Source organism: Balaenoptera borealis (assembly GCF_965194805.1).
Source record: "Balaenoptera borealis genome assembly, chromosome: 9".
NCBI lineage: Eukaryota > Metazoa > Chordata > Mammalia > Artiodactyla > Balaenopteridae > Balaenoptera > Balaenoptera borealis.
The window spans coordinates 29,882,010-29,901,191 of NC_138873.1; the positions used below are offsets into that span (position 1 = coordinate 29,882,010).

The 19,182-nt window shown below is 36.6% G+C and overlaps 1 protein-coding gene across 14 annotated transcripts in view; it reads right to left on the reverse strand.

Moving 5' to 3' along the window:
- The window catches only part of EYA4 (EYA transcriptional coactivator and phosphatase 4), a 258,904-nt gene that overhangs the window by 111,287 nt on the left and 128,435 nt on the right, over nucleotides 1-19,182 (reverse strand). For all 14 annotated transcript variants that reach the window (XM_082405702.1, XM_082405705.1, XM_082405700.1 and 11 more), the window contains one exon: nucleotides 15,406-15,455. In XM_082405702.1, coding sequence (XP_082261828.1) covers nucleotides 15,406-15,455 — 50 coding nt within the window. The remainder of the gene's footprint in view (nucleotides 1-15,405; nucleotides 15,456-19,182) is intronic.

Sequence of the window (19,182 nt, forward strand, 5' to 3'; positions counted from 1 at the left end):
TAGTTCACTATGGTTACTGCTCAAAGGATAGAAAAAGCAGTACATTCTCCTGTGGCACTGCTGCTGTCTGTCATTTTTTGCTGGGTCTGCTAAAATACTGTGTTTCTGGTATTAGAGAAGGTTATGTAGAAAAAGACCCTCAATCCAAGGCTCCGTATTTCTAGGAAAGCTGAGTCCTGGATTCTGCCACATTTAAAACAGGTCAAGTCATAAGTCCCCAGGGTCATCTGTGCACACATCTTGGGAAGATAACTACCTTTCGTTGAGTGTTTACTATGTGTCAAACATTAAACATAAAATCATCTAATTTAGTCTTCATGAAAATAAAAGAGGAAGGCACCAGATTTCTGGGGTAAAAGAGGAGAGGAAACTTAAATGTTAGTAAGTAGGATGATGACACTTGAACTCAGATCTTTTTGTGTCTAAAGTCTATGCTTATTTGATACTATTTTTTAAGAAGAGAGTGATAGAACAAAGTAGAAACACTTGAGCTGTGCCCCTCAGTTTAATTCCAAAAGTAAAACTGCCCATATGAGTCATTTCAAACTCTTTTCCTACATTCTTACAAAGAGGTTAGAATTGATTAGAATGTATGCCAAGTGAGTAAGAAAAGGTGTACAGCTTAACATAAAAGAAGCAGATGTTAACTGAAGTCGGTTGGAAACCAAATCATAATTTAGAACACCTCAAAGGTATATAGAAAAATAACACTGTTAAAAGAGGAAGTAACCAATAATACTTTGTGTGCTATATTACTATCCTTGACTTAAGTGTGATACCTTTGAACGACGTCCAAGGGCAAAAATGCGAAGTCGATTTTCATGAATTTTGCTAAATAAAGTCCTTATATTGGTGCAGACTGTTTACACAAGGGGGCTCGCATGTAATTTTCTCACTTTTATCTGGATAGATTTTGGTAATGATGTTGTTTTGCACATAATATGTAGGTGTGTTTCATTTTTATATGAAACTTTTAAATAGAGAATATATAAGCACAAAAACCCTATAAATAAGTAGATAAATGCACTGCTATTCTGATGTGCAGATTCAGAAACGTAAAAAACTAAGCAGTGTCAGAGAATGAGGCACGGAATCCTTATGGATATTACAAAATTTGGAAACCCATGTTGCCATTTTTTCAGATCTAACCGCCTAATTGTTCCTTCCATCTATGTTTTTCCAGTAATTATACAAAACCCCCTCTTTGTATTTTCTCTCATTTAATTTTGTTTAAACTGTGGCAGAACTTTATACACTGTCATTAAACAATTATCTTACCATCAAAATTATTTTAAGAAACCTACTCTGGAAATCAAACGGGCATGTTGCCAATTTATCCATATAATGTGGAGGAGAAAAACAAGGCTGTGAACATTTTTAAAAGTCAGAAAACTACTTTGAAAGCCAGAAAAATAAAAAGTATTGTCATTTAATGGGAACTTTGCTTCATGTCACAGTATAAACTCCTGCCAGAATTCAATGCTATGTAACTACTTATATTTTGATTTTCAGCAGATGTAGTCAAAGTTGACAACATTCTTCTGTGAATCATTAGAAAATATTTTCACTGAAAACATATTCTTGATTTAAAACATAAGTGGTCTCATTTGATTTTTTTTTTCTCAACAGCTTGTATCAACCTGTTTTTAACTCCCTAACTTTTGCCATCTTTCTACACTACACACGGACATCTTGATCTAGTGAACCAACCAGATAATGAGTAATACTGAATACCGGTTTTTCACAGGAATCCTCTACTTGAAAGAGGGAGAAAATATACCAAAGTACTTGTTTAACAAAAGTAATTTCCTTCTGTCCCTAATGCTTCATTAGGAATAATTTATATTTGCTCCAAATTAAATGAAGAATAAATTATAACATAAATACGCTTGGTCTGACACTGAAAAAAAAAATTGAGCATGTATAAATTATGCCCAGAAAATCCACTAGCAAAGCAAGCTGATTCCTTTCAGATTCTGACCTGGATTTAGCATGACCTGAGCTGGCACTGCTCTAAACAGAAGCCTGAAGGACTGCAGACCTTGGAAGGCACACATTTAGCCAGAAGATAAATAACCATGTAGTGATGCTATACCTTATTCTTATTTAATTAACTTTCATCCCCATGCTTTATGATTAATCTGTAAACAAATCAATCATCCCGCATCACGTACCAAATGTATCAGCTATAATAACCCTGTGCAGGTTTCTTGTTTATATACACATTTTACAAGTTAACAGTTGGGGGGCAAGATTTTACTAAATACAGTTTTAATCTGCAAATTGGCCTCTTTTCAGAGAAGTCATTCCAGGACTTTCTTTAGGAAACCGCCCTCCCATTCTACAGTATGGACAATTTACCCAAGAAAATGTCCACAGTTTCATCGAAATTTTGGACTGTGCTAAAACCAAAGTTTTCAAATAAACCTATAGCTTGCATGCAAAAAGAGCAATTTTAGGAGAGAACTTTGAAATAAGAAACACATGTCAGACTCAGAAGTTAACTCTTACTACTGACAATATCAACAGAAAAGCCCGCTGGGTAAAAGTAACATGAAAATATGAAGAAAAAAAATAGCAGTTGGATAAATCTGACTCCCTAAATAAGAAGAAATGGAAACCCGCCCTGATAGTCATTCAGTTAGTGAGAGTTCAACCAACAGATATGCAGCTTCACTTTGGAGGTGAAAATTCAATTTAATGAAAGTCTATTGCATAAAATTCCTTCCCATAAAAAAGAGGTAACATTATTTAAAAAGTAGAAAACTCAAAATATTTCAAATAAACTAGTTTAAACAACCCCCTTGCCCTTCCCAAGACACAGAATCAATTCACATGGTTTGTAAAACCAGTTTGGTTACTCTCGGGAATTGCAGGGATGGAAAACAAGCATTCCTTTGCTATTCATCTGATTCTTGACCTGAAGATAAGCCTCCGTTTTGCCTGTCTTCTCTTTTTCCCAATTTTATTTAGCAGCCACTCAACTGCTTTAATTAAAAAGGACCCTCAGTGCATGACCATAGGGGAAAGGATGTACAAAAGAATGCAATGTAAAGAACGTGGGAGTATATTGCACGTGCAAGTAAGATAAATTAATTCCACAGACTTTCCAATCCCTTTTTAGAGCACTCATACATGAGAAACCAAGGAGAGGTTATCAGTACTTATAAGCCAACTATTCCTAATATTCCTCAAAGATCACTAATTCCCCTTGCATGAAGAAAAACATTTCCATAAAGTAAAATTCGATTTTATAAAAATTCATATGCCCTAATACCAAGAATTTGTCAGAAGAAATTCAATAGATTGGAAATGGAATAGAAAGATTAAAAGGCACTGAACATACAGAAATTTTGAAAATAATTCTGAAACCTTACATTGCTCTTTCCCGTTGTCAGGAAAAGACCTTGAGTTCTGACTCTGGGGCTTATTGACTGTCTAAGTAGCACCTACAGTCAAATGATGTTATTGGGACACCGACCTTGAGTTTTTTTGCCAAGTTATTGAAGAGCTGTGTTTTGCTGTCTATGCTCTCACTGGATGCCCTTGTTCCAATGTCAAGTGTCTGTGAGAGCCACAGCTGGGGTTAACTGTCAGAGGCTATAGAAGAGAAGAGAGCGCTTTTTCCAACAAAGTTGAGTGACTCATTCTGGGCTTCTGGAAGGCTGGCTTCCCTAGCATCATTTTCTAAACCTTGTATTTCCCAAATCTTTAAAAAAAAAACCTCCAGGAGACACATATGAATTTTTTAAGATACATAGTAGCCTCCTCTGATCACAATCAGCCATCTATTGGGTACCTGGGGAGCGTGTGAAAACACACCAGGGAGTTAGGGGTTCTCACAGTGACGGGGCCGCTACTGAGATTTGGAAGAAGCCAGGTTCCGACGGTCCAGCAATGTGCTGGACAGTCCCGCATAGCAAAGAATCGACTCTTAAAATCCCCTTTGGAGAAACACTGGTGGTTCATCCACACAGTGGGTCATCTCGCCATGTACACACACAGCTCATTCTTTCTCTCCACCATGGTTATCAGCATTGCTTCTCTTTTTTAAATAAACAACAATACATAATGAGAAACTTAGAACAATAACTACCCCCAAGAGCACCTCTGCAACACTATGATTAAGACTATGTAAAAATCCATGTCTGAGCTACAGCAGCCGGTTCTGTTTCATGCCGGATACCAGGCACGATGCTCCCACAGCAGCTGCTGCAGGAGGGTATGTTGCTCCCTCGGCATCCTGCCAAACCACATTAGTCATCTTTTTCCCAAGCATGACACGTAACATCCCCATTAGCTGGGACTCTGGATCTTCCATCAGAAGAATAGTAGAAAATGAAAAAATGGGTAACACGGGGGGAGGATAAATAATACAGGATTAAATCACGTCATGTCATAAGACTGGGTATGTTCTTGAAAAGACGGTATTATTCTTGAGAAGCATGGACTTTCTACAAATTAATCACATGACAGAATGCAACAGACAAGCTCCTATTTAAGTCAAGCCTATAGAACAGAACAATCATTTCCTATGTGACCTTTTGTTTCAAGGAGCGTTTTCACATAGTGTCACTTTAAAGCTAAAAGTGCCATGTCCCATGATAAAAGTCACCCCTAAGACAGGAAAGAGAAGAAGACACAGAGGAAGGGGAAGAAAGAGAGAAGGAGGGAGGGATGGAGAAAGAGAGATTGATTGTCACATTTTCTATCTCAGAAAGTTTGGTAAGGGCATGATGATCTGAATTAGAGTGATCATACTATTTATCAGGCAAACTGGGATTTTTTGAAAGTCAAGTGTCTCTAACCAGAGGGGACACTGGGACAGCCGGAGTTAACTGGGATTGTACTTGGGGCAAGCTGGGATGTAGAGTCACTCTCCTTGCTACAGCAAACCGAGGCCTCTCTTGGATTTGCCCTTGTTTACAAATGACATTTAAGCCTTATCATCTATAATGCAGCATATCGTGGTGAGAATAGTGTAAAGGCATGAAGAACTTCTCACCAAAAAAGAAACAAAAAAGTAAAAACTGGCTGCTCATTCATTCATTCATTCATATAATAAATGTTTACTCGTTTCCTACTATGTGGCAGGTACTGTGCTAGGTACCAGAACTGGACTGAAAAAAAAATCTCTAAATGATCCAGACACTTGAGTTGCTCCTATTAGTGGAAAAAAGGAATAATTCTCCAAAATCTCAGCTATCAAGAACCTTCAAAGAATGCTCGTTAGGGTTTAGTCAAATTCTCGCTGTCGCTAAGATGTACACCATTTTAAGCAATAGCACATTTAAAAGGAAATCACTTTATATAGAAATAATTCTAAAATGTGTTATGATGATAAACACAATTTAACTTTTACTTATAGAATCAAGGTGATCAACACTAATGAGAATCAGTACACTGTACGAAGGCCTGCCCTCAGGGGTTACTAAAGCATACAGGGCTTCTAGCGTTAATAGCCAAAACATCCCACATGATTAAGCATTTTGCTTTCTTACATTTATGTTTCATTATTTTCCTGTCTCTTTTTATTGTTACACTGTCACTTATCAATACCAACACTACGCGTATTTGTAATAAGAGTCGTCATTTAAATTCACCTAATATGTAGCAGGTATGTCTCTAAGTGTTTTCCCTATATTGCTTCATTTAGTCTTTAAAATAACCCCATGGGAGAATATGGTATTAATCCCATTTTTCAGGTGAGGATATGTGAGGCACAGAGAAGTAAAGTAGCTTACAACAAGGCCAAACAGCTGGAATCTGAACTCAGGCAGTCTACCACATTTGCCTATTATGCCGTGTAAGCATGCCAACATCCACTTTATTACGGTATGAGCTCGAAAATTAGAGATATACATAAGGTAAGAGAACATACACTCCAAGACAGCATCAGAGAGAAGCAAGCATGTGATTTTGGGGGACTCGACTCTATGACACCTAGATTTGTCATCAGGCTTTTTTCTTTCTCTTTAGTTCACAAATATGCCTGCATGTGTCAAATCTGCTGGATAACTGAGTTTGCCAAGTTTGCTGAGCCTTGAAAATTAATTATAGTTACAACAAAAACATTTTATAATATAAGCTTATTTATGTTTATCTGAGGTTGGATAGTTTCCCATTAGAAATTTAGTTTTTTAGGAAAAACAGAGTTTAATTTTGGTTACATGAATTTTAAGAAAATAGAGACAGTTATCTGGCACAGTAAGCATGCCAGAAAGACATCAAGTATCAGGTGATAGAAATTCATAAACTCATGAACAAAGAATCCATTCATCCTTTGGCTTATTGAAAAGCAAATGAGAACATTGTGTAGGTTGCTAAGACAACTGAGATGTGATGATTAAATGTGAGATAATGGCAGAATCCCTGCACCTTTACGAATCAAATGTTTAGAATCTTTACTAAGCCCTCATCTATATTTACAGCTGAAACTTTAGGAGCATTACTTAAAAAAAAAGAAACAAACAAAACAGGCTTCAGGCTTTTGAGCTCTGCTGATGAAGACGCTTGAAGCCTTCTGATCAGGAGAGAGCCCTGGTCTTGGAGAATGTGTGTGGTGTGGCAAAGAGAGGTGTTCCTGGCTGTGGATCAGTCCCATCTGGTAGCAGTGATGGATGAGATGCCTGCCAGAGACTATTACCAATGAGTCAAGAACAAATATTTGCAACTGATTTATTTAAATTCCAAGTAAATATTTTCAAAATATGGGAAAGACTAGAAATAGTAGCTTTTTTTAGAATGTTGCTATTTCAAATTTGCAACTCTGGGCTCTCTCCATTTTGGCCACACTATTCTCCCCGCTGTTGCTTGAACATGCCAGGCAGGCATCCACTGAAGGGTCTGTGCATTGCTCAACCTGAAGTGAATGCACTTCCCCCAGCCTTCTTCTTGACTTACTCTCTCATTTCCTTCAAGCCTTTACTTAAATATCATCTGATTTAAAATCACAATCTACTCGCCCCAGTACTCCTCATCTTTCCTTTTATCCCTAGAATTGATCGCTTTCTAACATACTCCACTATTACGTATGCTCCTATTTTGTTCACTGAAGTATCTCAAGCTTTCAGACCAGTGCCTGACACATGGCTGATACCCAATAAATGGTAACTTTAAGGGCAAGAATAAATGTTCCTATAATTGAACTGCTGAAAAGAAAACTAAGCTCCTCCAGTTTGTTCTCATGTTAAGTCGGTCCAACATAAAATGGGACCCCCAATGTTTCTACTCACAATGAATAACAATTTTAATTATTACTGTGATGCAAAGTAGAGTCTTATCTTAGCTCCTCTGATCCTCTGGATAAAAATCACTAAACAAATGCTACTTTATGTGATGTGTTACTCTGACCAAATTAATTCAAAGCAGCTAACAGTCTCCGGAAAGACTGTTTTAGATCATTAACCATAAAGACTTCAGAGGAACTCAATTTAGTATAGAAGAGGCTGACCAGGAACATAGCCATTCTCTGGAATTCATCACTAATACATGTGAGGAAATCAGGAGTTTTCTTATTTTGGGAGGATAATGCAGGTTGTCAGAAAGAAGAATCCAGATCCTTCCACTGCCACCATGACGATTTCAAGCCAAATCCATTATTTCACCTTCTTAAGACAAAAAAATAAATACATGATGTAGAAAATTTAGAAAATATGTTTAAACCATGAAAAAAATGGTGTATAAGATCTTCTCCAAAAATAACCACAATTTGCTAAATGTGTCTCAGGCCTTTTAAGTAAGTCTCACTGTTGGTTTCCTTGCCTCCATGGCACCTGTGCCCTGGCTGATATGTCATCGCAAATACAATTTTTTTTTTTTTAATTTATTTATTTTATTTATTTTTGGCTACGTTGGGTCTTCGTTGCTGCGCTCGGGCTTTCTCTAGTTGCGGCGAGCAGGGGCTACTCTTCATGGTGGTGCGCGGGCTTCTCATTGAGGTGGCTTCTCTTGTTGCGGAGCACGGGCTCTAGGCACGTGGGCTTCAGTAGTTGTGGCATGTGGGCTCAGTAGTTGTGGCTCGCGGGCGCTAGAGTGCAGGCTCAGTAGTTGTGGCACACGGGCTTAGTTGCTCCGTGGTATGTGGGATCTTTCCGGACCAGGGCTCGAACCCTTGTTCCCTACATTGACAGGTGGATTCTTAACCACTGCGCCACCAGGGAAGCCCGCAAATACAATTTTAATAATATTATTATCTGATCAGAAATTCACTGGTGACCTCCTAATACCTGAAAGAGAGGGGGCCAAAATTTCAAGTTTGGACTACAAGTGATTGATGGCTGATTGTATTTCTTTAGGTAGGTTTGAGAGTTGGTTTCAAAAGAAAGAAAGTCCAAACCTAGATACTCATTTTGGCAAATTTACCTTCAGAAAAGTAAATCATTTAAATTGCAGCATGAAGAACATTCATCAATTATCTAACAACTGGATTAACCACAGGAAATGGAGAAAACAATTTCTATTTGGATTGGTTTTTGAGAGCAGAAAAGGAGATTGGGTTCATTGAATAGTAACTGGTCAGTTTGAGGACGGGGACAGGAAGGTCAAAAATTGGTAGAAGGGTTTACAGAAAGAGGTGAATGGAGCTCCTCTTACTTTGAAGTCCGGCTGTCACTCCACTTAATGCTCTCGCAAGAGATCTCTACTTTGCAGATCATAGTTTGTAGACACCTGACCTAAAATCGAGCTCCAAATCGCCATACTAGTGAAACAGATAACCAGTGAGTTATATATAATTAGGGAAGGAGCGAGTGATATATGCTGGGTTACATAAAATGAAGGGCTTGGGGAAGGGGTGTTGGAGGAAATAGATGGGTTGTATACTCTGGGTAGGGAAGAGGTAGAAAGCAGACGGCACCTGAGGGGTTATCTGCTCAGCATCCTTTTCTTGGAATTTGTTCTCACCACTGATTCATATGCTCCTAAAGTGGCTCCTGAAAGCCACTCTGATACCATTCCCTTCCATGGACATTTGGAACTGAGATAAAGAAAAAGAGAGAGAATCTCTTATCTGGGTGTCTGAAGAGGTAAAAATTACAAAATCGGGAGCAGTGTCACATGGATATTTTCCTCCTATTGTGGGTCCTGGAGAAAAAATAAGACTGAGCAGCCAGCCAGCCGTCATAAAGAGAGATAAAGACCCTGAAGCAGCCAAACAGTGAGGACACAGGTGGGTAAGAGATGAACAGGAAATCCAAGCCAACCACAATCTATGCGAATTTACCTATTTTCCAATCTCATCGACTATTTCTCCATATGAATCAAATGAGACTACTCACCAACCATCCATAAAAGATACCTTTCAATTTCAGTTTCTAGTCCTTTTTTCCCCCTTAACCTCACTGTGGATTCTCTTTCTCCCATTTCTTCAAATCTTACCTCTCCTTTGATACCCAGCTGTAGCCCTAAATCTTCCATGCAACTCTTCCTAACCACTCTGGCCCACCGTGTTCAGAATTCAGGCTACACTCTGGTGTATCATTCTTGACTATTCCTCAGTGAAATGAGCTCACCTGTAGAACTAGCAGGGAAGTACTCTCCTAAACAGATGCTCTCAGCTAACTAACTGTACAGTACACAAATATCGTATTTCACTCTTATGTCTATGTAGGTAATGGTGACAGGAAAAGGGAATGAAAATCAAGGTACCTATGTGACTGGTATATTTTTTTTTCTGGAATTTACTTTCTAGGGACGATGTTAAATTCAAAAACTCTTCTGTCAATCTAGAGCTAAAGGAAGAAAATGAAATGAGACTCAATGAACATCTAACACACCAGAATAAGGGCAATAAGAAAGTGGATAACAGGTAGCCTAGGTAATCCTTGACCTCTTATGGGCAGCAATTAGGCATGAATAGTATATGTCCTTATTTTTACCTCTTGCACACACTTTCACTTTTAAAGTTATTTGTTCATGCTTCTGTGTATACTCTAAATGTCTACTAAATACTGTCTGTCTAATAACGAACAATCCCATATGGAAAGTGTATCATTTAAGAAAGGCTCGTCCCACAACCTGGCAGACTAGAAAGGCAAGGTCTATATCCAAGGAAGCCATACGGGATTTGTTGTATCAGTTCAGAGGTGAGGTGACAAGAGCCTGAACTTTCATAGTGGCAGTGGGAAGGGGCAGGATAAAGAGATTCAAAACACAACAGAGGAAAATTAAATACAATTTGATGACCAACGGGATTTGGGAAAGGAAAGAGAGAAATAAGTCAAGGATTATTCTGAAGTTCTGAGGCAGGACAACTGAGAGAATTATTACTGGAAAGAAAAGATCCTGGGGGATGGAAAGTAATCATTCTATACAAAGGGAGTTTGAGATGGCCGAGAAAAATCCCTAATAAAGTTACATTAGGACTTTGTGGTTACAAGAGAAGTTCCAGGAGAGACTGCAAGCTGGATTTGTGTATTTGGAAGTTATTCATTCACTTAACGGGTATGTATTGAGGACCTGCTTTGTGCCAGGCCCTGTGCTATATCCTAATGTTACAATGGGGAGCAAAAGAAAGCAGAGATGATCCCTCACTTTGTGGAGCTTATAGTGTAGTGCGTGAAGCAGGCATTAATCAAACGAGGCAACTGTGAAGGAGAAGGCCATGAGGCCCTGATGACGGTGGGACCAGAAGCAGCAAAGGCTGCTCTGAGGAAGAAGTACCGAGCAGAGATCTGAAGGATGAGTTGAAATTCAGCAGGTGAGCAAAGCTGGGAGGGGGAGGGTAGTGCAAGAGGGGAAGAAGCAGTCCAGCCTCTGTGGAAGGAGGAGCACAGCATCTGTAAATGCACATCTTCTTACAGGGGAAGGCTGATTGACACTGAGGCTAGAGTAATAGGAAGTGGCCAGAGCATTCTAGATACGGTGGGCTACGCCAAGAGTTGTGAACAGAGATTATATGTGAAAAAAAAAAAATGAAATGGAAGGAAAGCAAAAATTGATCAAGAATAAAATCTCGGGATCTGAAGATAGTCAATAATGTATTACTAAGTCAAAGAAATGGTTAAATAATTCCATGGACTATACAGTTAGATTGTGTTACTGAAAGGATCGAAGTTTATTGGAACTACATCTTGAAATTTTCAGGTTGGAGGAAATGCAACCTGGTATTAATAATTTTTGATGCTTCTTGGAGACAGAATTTTGGGCTAAATCGACCTCTGATTTGACACAGTGAAATAAAATGTGTGTTTTCACCAAGGGGCCCTCAGCTTTCACTGCTATGAAAAACAATATAGCATTTAATTTTTTGACAGGCAATTATATACAGATAAACATTTCAGGCTTCTGGAATTATTGCAATAATTATTTTGCTAGAAAATAATCATGTATAACTTAATACTTTAAATATAACACTGTCATATCATAACTATTTACATAAGATGAATTAGTTGCATTTTTTAAGCTTTTACACATAAACATTGAATAGATAAACTTCCTAAGGCTCAGTTAAATATTATGATATTAAGCTGAGATTAATTCCAATGCTTCCTTAAAAGCTGGAGATTTGTTCTGCCTTTCTCTTGATAATTGTAGTTAGTATAGACTAGGGTACCCTCACCATTACCCACAGAATCTTTTTTATTCTCCATGTGCAAAAACTATGATCTTCATCTTAGCTCATATGTACCATAAGTACTTCCTATATATATATTTTCATATTCTCCTTTAGATCTCTTTACTGTAATCTGCTGGCAATACTGTAGCCACAGTGAGACAGAGCAATAATAGGAAAAGAACTGGTATAATTCCCAGAAGCCACTTCAGAGCTCAATTTCACCAAAATTTTTATTTCCATTTACTCCTTAATTAACAAAACAAGTATATAACAAAACTGTCTGATTTGAGTTTTATCTCCTTTCTAAGTTCTTGATCTCTTCTTGGTGAAAATGCTCTACTAGTTAGTGGCCCAAAAAGGAAAAAATAAAGAGAAACAGAAGTTTACCAGAGAAATCATTCGGGTATTATGGGGACTATTTTAACATATAGGCACTCTAAGATATTTGCCAAGAATGCAATTAAAGAATGAGATAAATTATTTCCTCACCTCATATCATAAATGAAAAGTAGAAGAGTTAAAGAAAAAAAGTGAGACTCATAGAAACTTCTAACTTCACTCCAGGAGATATCTATTATTTTAAATTAAACAAAAACCATGTATTTTCAGGGATGGCTCATGTTAGACACAAATCTACACAAATAAAGTCACCATGAATATAGAAAAAAATCAACATAAAAATGATAACTCAGATTTCATTTTAAGATCGTCTGTCTAGTAATAGACTTAAGTTGAGGGAAAGGTAAAGCATGAGAAATATAAATTTTAGTTTTCTCATGTACCCATTTAAAGGTTAACATGGGTTTTAGGAACAAAGGCCAACAACACTACATTCTCAACATGGTTACGACACAGAGGAAAGTTAAAAAAAAAAAAAAAGTACATTTAAGGAATGTCAGTTTTTCCATGAAGCACATTCTATCCCTTTCCATATGACATCAAGTTCAATACAGTCTTAAGAAATTGAGAGAATACTGTCCCTAACGTCTGACTTTCAGTATATACACATAATATTATTTCTAAGAAGATATTTTACCTTCCTTATATTCTATGGGTTTGTAAATTCTCTTTTTTCTAATCTATCAGTCACATCTGCGGGCCAAGCATCTCTTTCCAAAAGAGGAATTAAGGCCAAGCAAGACAAAGAATTCGCTGATACACATGTCACTCCAAAAATTTCCCTGGCAAAGTTTCCACGCCCAATTTAATTACTTCCCTACTGTAAAAACACTTTCCATCTGCATTTATTCTAATCTTTTCAAATCCAAAACCAACATACTATAAAGCTAGCTAAATAAATGAATGATATTAGCTTTAGTTTCCAAGTGAGGGAGCATTTTATAAGGCAGTGGGTCTCCAGCTCCCATGCATTTTATGCTGATACCGTATTTCATTTTGAGCTCAGTTCTTTACTATAGATTTGTTTAGAATAGAATTACCTAGCCCCAGGCCTTAACTCTCTTTCTCTTTCTCTCTCTCTCCCCGGCACCCCCCCACATACATATACACACACACAGAGGGGAGGGAAGGAGGGAGGCATGGGGGAGAGAGAGAGAATACATGAATGTTTGTGGTTCTTAATGAGCAGAAAAGAATGTACCCATACATGTATATGCTAAAGTAATGCTGCCCAGTATCTATAATAAAGGCATCTTCATGTTTTTTCTGGTTGTTTATAAAAACTGAACCTCAGTACATGCATATAATAATTATTAATTTTGGCATCCCTTGATTCGTTGACTATTCAGTAAGTTATTGTATCCTTTTTGTGCAAGATGTTCTTTAGCGTATCTTTATTCTCTTCTTGGTGTTCCATCACTGTACTGACTTAATGCTATTTTGCCACTCCCAGACCTAATATCTGTGAATAAATAGAGAATCCAAGAATAGCCACCTCTTTTTGTTACTGACACTATGAGGGTGTAGAGGTTGTCATTTGCCCCAGAAGTTAGGAGAAGGGACCAGACACTATCAAAATGTCTGGGCAACACTGAATCAATAAATGATTCTAAGTTTTCTTGAAGGCCTTTCCATCTCCGGTTTTTATAAACAAGGTTGCTTTATGTGTTTGTTTTTTATATCACAAAGCTTTAGAATCCTTAGAAATTGATTTGCCTAATTTTACCCATATATTGCAGATTAGGAAACTTTTAGAAGCAGCTAATCCATGGCAACCAACTAGTAGTTTCCAAGAAGTCAAGACACTTTCCAATTAGTTTCTATTATATAATAATAATATATAACAAAATATATTTAAAACAATCTTTTAAAAACAACTGTTATTTACCTTAAAAATAAAATTGCACTTTTAAGGCCATATGGGCTGGGATTTGCTAGATAAATGAGAATGATCTAATTCCAGGTTTAGATACATTGAGATCTGAATTCTCTCTTTCTTTTCTAACTTATTGATATAAATTGAAAACACTGAATCACTTTGGTGGCTTTCTGCTTGTTTAAAATTTGTTCAAGCACAACACTATCTGTCCAAAAATCCTGAGCAGCCTAAAGAGTAAAACATTTTGATATACAATATTAATAAAAAATATAATTATATGTTCTGTTTTCCCTACTAACCCTCAAGACCAGCTACTTGCAAAGATTATCTAATTAGTTAAACTATAAGTCATAGGTGGGTTTCTCATAGAGGTCAGCAAAATGGTCAGGAAGGAAATGTCCACAAGGAATAGAGCTTGAGTCTCCCCTCTCCACGCATCCTGGAATTCCTTTGCTTTGTAGGAAAAATGTAATGGTTCATCCATTTCCTAAAGCTCCAATAAGCTAAAACTATTTGGTTCTATTTTGATATCTAATCGTAAAAGACAAAGATCATACGTGAAAAATCCTATATCATATTATATACTTTTGATGATCCAAAAGAAAAGACCACACACAATCATTTCACTATAATATATATAGGAATTAATTATAAGAATATCATATTACATAAAACAAAGGAAGATTTACTCAAACTGTGAATGGACTGTATATAACATATACTTGCTTTCCAAAAGGAAAACATGGTGGTCATTAACATTTTACCTAGCTCTGTATTGTTTTACGATACCAAGAGACTCACTACATACATCATAAGCTGCAGCAAGTAGGACAAAATAAACTAACACCCATCTCATCGTTAAACACAAATTTCTTAATGCAAGAAGTTAAATTATATCATTTATATCATATGAAGGATATGCATTTACTATTGTTATGATATTTAAAATACTTTTACTTACCCATTTAAAATTTTGAAATAAAAACAGTGAAAACATATAGACCTAAAAATGTCTGTTAGGCATCTGGTCCAACCATAAACAACTAAATGGGGCTAAATTCCTGTATGTAGTGGCCTGACCACTTTAATTCATCATTTCTTCAAGCTCTATATAACCATAAAGAGAATGCCAAGTTAATTTTTATCTTTTCTCTTTGACGGCATTCTCAAAATCTAGCAATGTTTGATTAAAAAAAAAAGGTAGATTTTTGGTAAACACAGATTTAAGAGGCATTCAGTTTCTGGCAAAATTTCAAATGTGAATACGTTATAAGAAGAGATTAGAAAGAAAAATGAGGGTGAACTTAAAATAATGAATGCTAAGGGAATATATTTTCAAGTGTTCCTAGAAATGTTCCCACTATTGTTCTTTAAAGTTGACTTCAATCAGTGTCCTTTTTATTAATATTATGATTAATGGCATCCTAGCCAGTCTAATGTGTAATTTCCATACAGATAAGTTCTTCAACTCAATGTTTTAAAACACAGTTGTATCTGGAGTCTAATGTCTTATTAGTTCTCCAAAATTGCAATTTTTCTTAGTGAAGTCTTGGCCTCTATTTTACTGTACCTGGAATTCTGGGGTTCTGGAACATCTGATTCTGTGCACGTTTTCTTTACCTGTAAGAAAAGAGTACTAGTTAGTCTCATATGAAAATACAACTTCCTCATTCAGGTTCACACACTTGTTAAAGTGGCTACAGCTCTGCTCACCAAGATCTCTATAAAATACTCCCCACATTTTACAGCGGTAGCATGCTGTATTAAATAGTGTATTTCATTATTATCCTATGAACAGCTGCCAAAGGCACTTCCCTAGACTCCATTAGTATGTAAAGTGTTCAGCTAAAATAGCTTGGGACTAGCTTAACTGGGAACAAAGAAACCAAAGAACCAGGTTTCCCACTTAGGAACTGGAAAGTCATACTGCTCTCAATTCACTAAGAAATGTTTTTCCAGTTGATACTGCTTCTGTCTCCTACTAAAGCGCACAATAATAAACACCAGGTTCTGGGGGCAAAGCACAGTGCTAGCTAAAACATTCATATATTAATTTTCATTTTCTCAATCCAGTGGCTGTATGTTTTATATATTTCTCAGCATATCAATTAAGTTTCGGCATTGCTCACAGACTTCTCATATATATTTAGAGTATACTTTGCAGACTGTATTTCAACTTTGTGGTTTTTAACCCACAAAAGGTAAAGAATGAAAATAACTTTTACTTTTAGGACACGCTCTCCATTTCTGGACAAAAAAGTGTGATACATCCTCTAAAATAAGGTAAAGCACACATCCATTGCCTTTCACAATTTAACTTCAAGCACAGATAACTATGTCTGATTATTATGGTCTTAATGGTACATTATATGCAAAGTAAATTCCGTTTCAAAAATTCCTTAGTTAATATGGAGTGTAAACAGTATACATTAACAAGTCCATTGTCATACGCTCTGGGTGTTTACATTGCCATGGTCTATTCATGCGACCTACAGAATCCAAGGCACTTTAACTTCTAATATGTAGCTTGGAAGTGAGAATAAGTCTACTGAATATACACCGTGAGTATACTACATAAGTGTAAACTGTGATACAAACGGCACTACTTAAGAGTAAGTTTTAAATGTTAAAGATACAGCATTGTCTTTCCAGCTCACAAGGTAACTCTTTCCTCTTCTGACTTAAAAATACAAATACAAAAAAAAAGATCCTTACACTTTCAAAAATCCATGTTTTTGCTTTCAGTTCTAAGCCTAGACATTTTACAAACGGGGAAATCAAGTATTTGCTTGATTAACTATACTCTTTTTTGCATCCTGTGCATACATTCATACAGTATGAAAATAAAACTGATTAGCAAAGAAATTATTATCTCTGTCCTATTATGTAACATCTTCTATGCTCTTAATATGAAACTTAGCACCAAAAGATGGAAGGGTGAAGAAATATTTTTGAGTAATTAGTTTAAAAAAAAAGAAAAGGGAAAAGGAAAACTTTTCTTAAAATGTAAGCATAAAATTCACTATGAAACCCACAAAAGTCTATTAAAAATCCCAAGAAAAATAAGAATTAAAAGGGAAGGACATGATAATAAAACCCTTCTTTCCCACTGGTTCTTTCCTATGATTCATCACCAGAAACTATATGAACTGCCCAATGAATATGTAGAAATCACCTCAAAGTGAATGTCACTTTCTGAAAGACTATGATAGCTTGACTTTGGGACTGACTAAAGAAGCTCCAGATCACACAAGCAAACTAGACAGATACTTCCGAGCAAGAGTCAGAATGAGACAAGCTTTCTATGGTTTAGAAAACAAAGATTTTAAAAAATCTTTAATACCAATGGCTTTACAAAACATCTTTCTCCAAATAACTAACCAGAAAGTTCTTATTATTTTAATTTATTCTTAAAGTAGTAATTGTAATGCCAGAGAACACATCTATTGATTACTTACTATCTAGTTTGCACAGTCCCAGATTCATAGCTTATGCTTAATAAGAATATGATGAAAGATTGAAGTAGATATAGATATTCTTTTAGATATTGTTAGAAATTTGCATTCTTCAAAGTAATTCTTTTTAGGGGTTTTATTAATTTGTTCATGGTCGAATGAGGGAAGAATAATATTTAGGATACCATGACTACTATAGGAGAGGTCTATACAGTGAGGTCGATGTCCAGAGGACAATCTACTTGTTCAGAGGCAAGTGACTTCTGAGCTAAGTCTTAAAGGACATAGGCTTCAAAGACGAAATCTAGAAAAAAGTAGGTACTTCAACATCATGGGGTTTGTCAGAGGAACCATATTATGAAGACCTTATAAATGGTAAAGAATTTGGAATTTAATCTTTGGACAATGAAGACCAATGAAGGATTTTAAGAAACAGACTGGGTAGAGATGCTGCAGGAGGTAGTGTGGAAGGGGACAGGTTGAGGACTGAGAGACAGATAAGAGCCTAATGCAGCAAGAGAGAAAGTATACATTCCATGAAAGAAGACATGGCATTGATCTTGTATATCACTAATCCCTAGCCTTGAATAGATGCTCCTTGCTATGGTCTGAATGTTTGTACCCCTTCAGAATTCATATGTACAATCCTCAACCCCCAGAATTAGGAAGTGGGGCCTTTGGGAGGTGCTTAGATCATGAAAATGAAGGCTCTACAAATGGGATTAATGCTCTTACGAATGAGACCCACAGAGCTCCCTAGCCCTTCTACCATGTGAGGACACAGAAAAAGTCACTGGCTCTGAACCAGGAGGTGGGCTCTCACCACATACAACCATGCTGGAGCCTCCATCTTGCACTTCCCAGCCTCCAGAATGGCAAGAAATAAATTTCGGTTGTTTATAAACTACCTGTAGTATTTTGTTATAGCAGCCCAAATGGATTAAGAGAGTTCCCAAATACTAGTTCACTAAGTGAATCATTCAATCCATCGGTGAGAGATGGTGAAGACCTGAATTAAGACAGGAGCCATGGGGAGAGTTGAGAGGATGTTTCTGATAGATACTTCTAAGACAGAATTGACAGAATATTGTTATTGATTGAAACAAAGTATAAAGTAGAATATGATGTGACCTTTTAATCTGTCCTTGAAAAAACTTTGGTAATACCAAAGATCAAAAAAAAAAAGTTAACTTATGACTTCTTTAAAATACTTCAAAACCCTATCTTTCCTCTGAATTGATGGAGAAAATTTAGATGGTCATTAAGAAACTTGTTTTGCAAGTCCTGATTATGCAGAGATGTTAATCACGAGTCATGCAAGCTCCAATCATCATGTTCTATTCTGCCTTCCAAAAAGGAGAACAGGTAAGAATTATCCTACCTGATGAAAAGACAACCTATAGAATGGGAGAAAATATTTGCAAATGATGTGAGAGACAAGGGCTTAATCTCCAAAATATACAAACAGCTCATACAACTCAACAACAAAAAAACAAACAGCCCAATCGAAAAATGGGCAGAAGACCTTAATAGACATTTCTCCAAAGAAGACATACAGATGGCCAGTAGGCACATGAAAAGATGCTCAACATCACTAATTATTAGAGAAATGCAAATCAAAGCTACAATGAGGTACTACCTCACACTAGTCAGAATGGCCATCATTAAAAAAGTCTACAGATAACAAATGCTGGAGAGGGTGTGGAGAAAAGAAAACCCTTTTACACGGTTGGTGAGAATGTAAGTTGGTACAGTCACTATGGAAAACAGTATGGAGGTTCCGCAGAAAACTAAAAATAGAATTACCATATGATCCAGCAATCCCACTCCTGGGAATATACCCAGATGAAACTATAATTCAGAAAGATACATGCACCCCTATGTTCATAGTA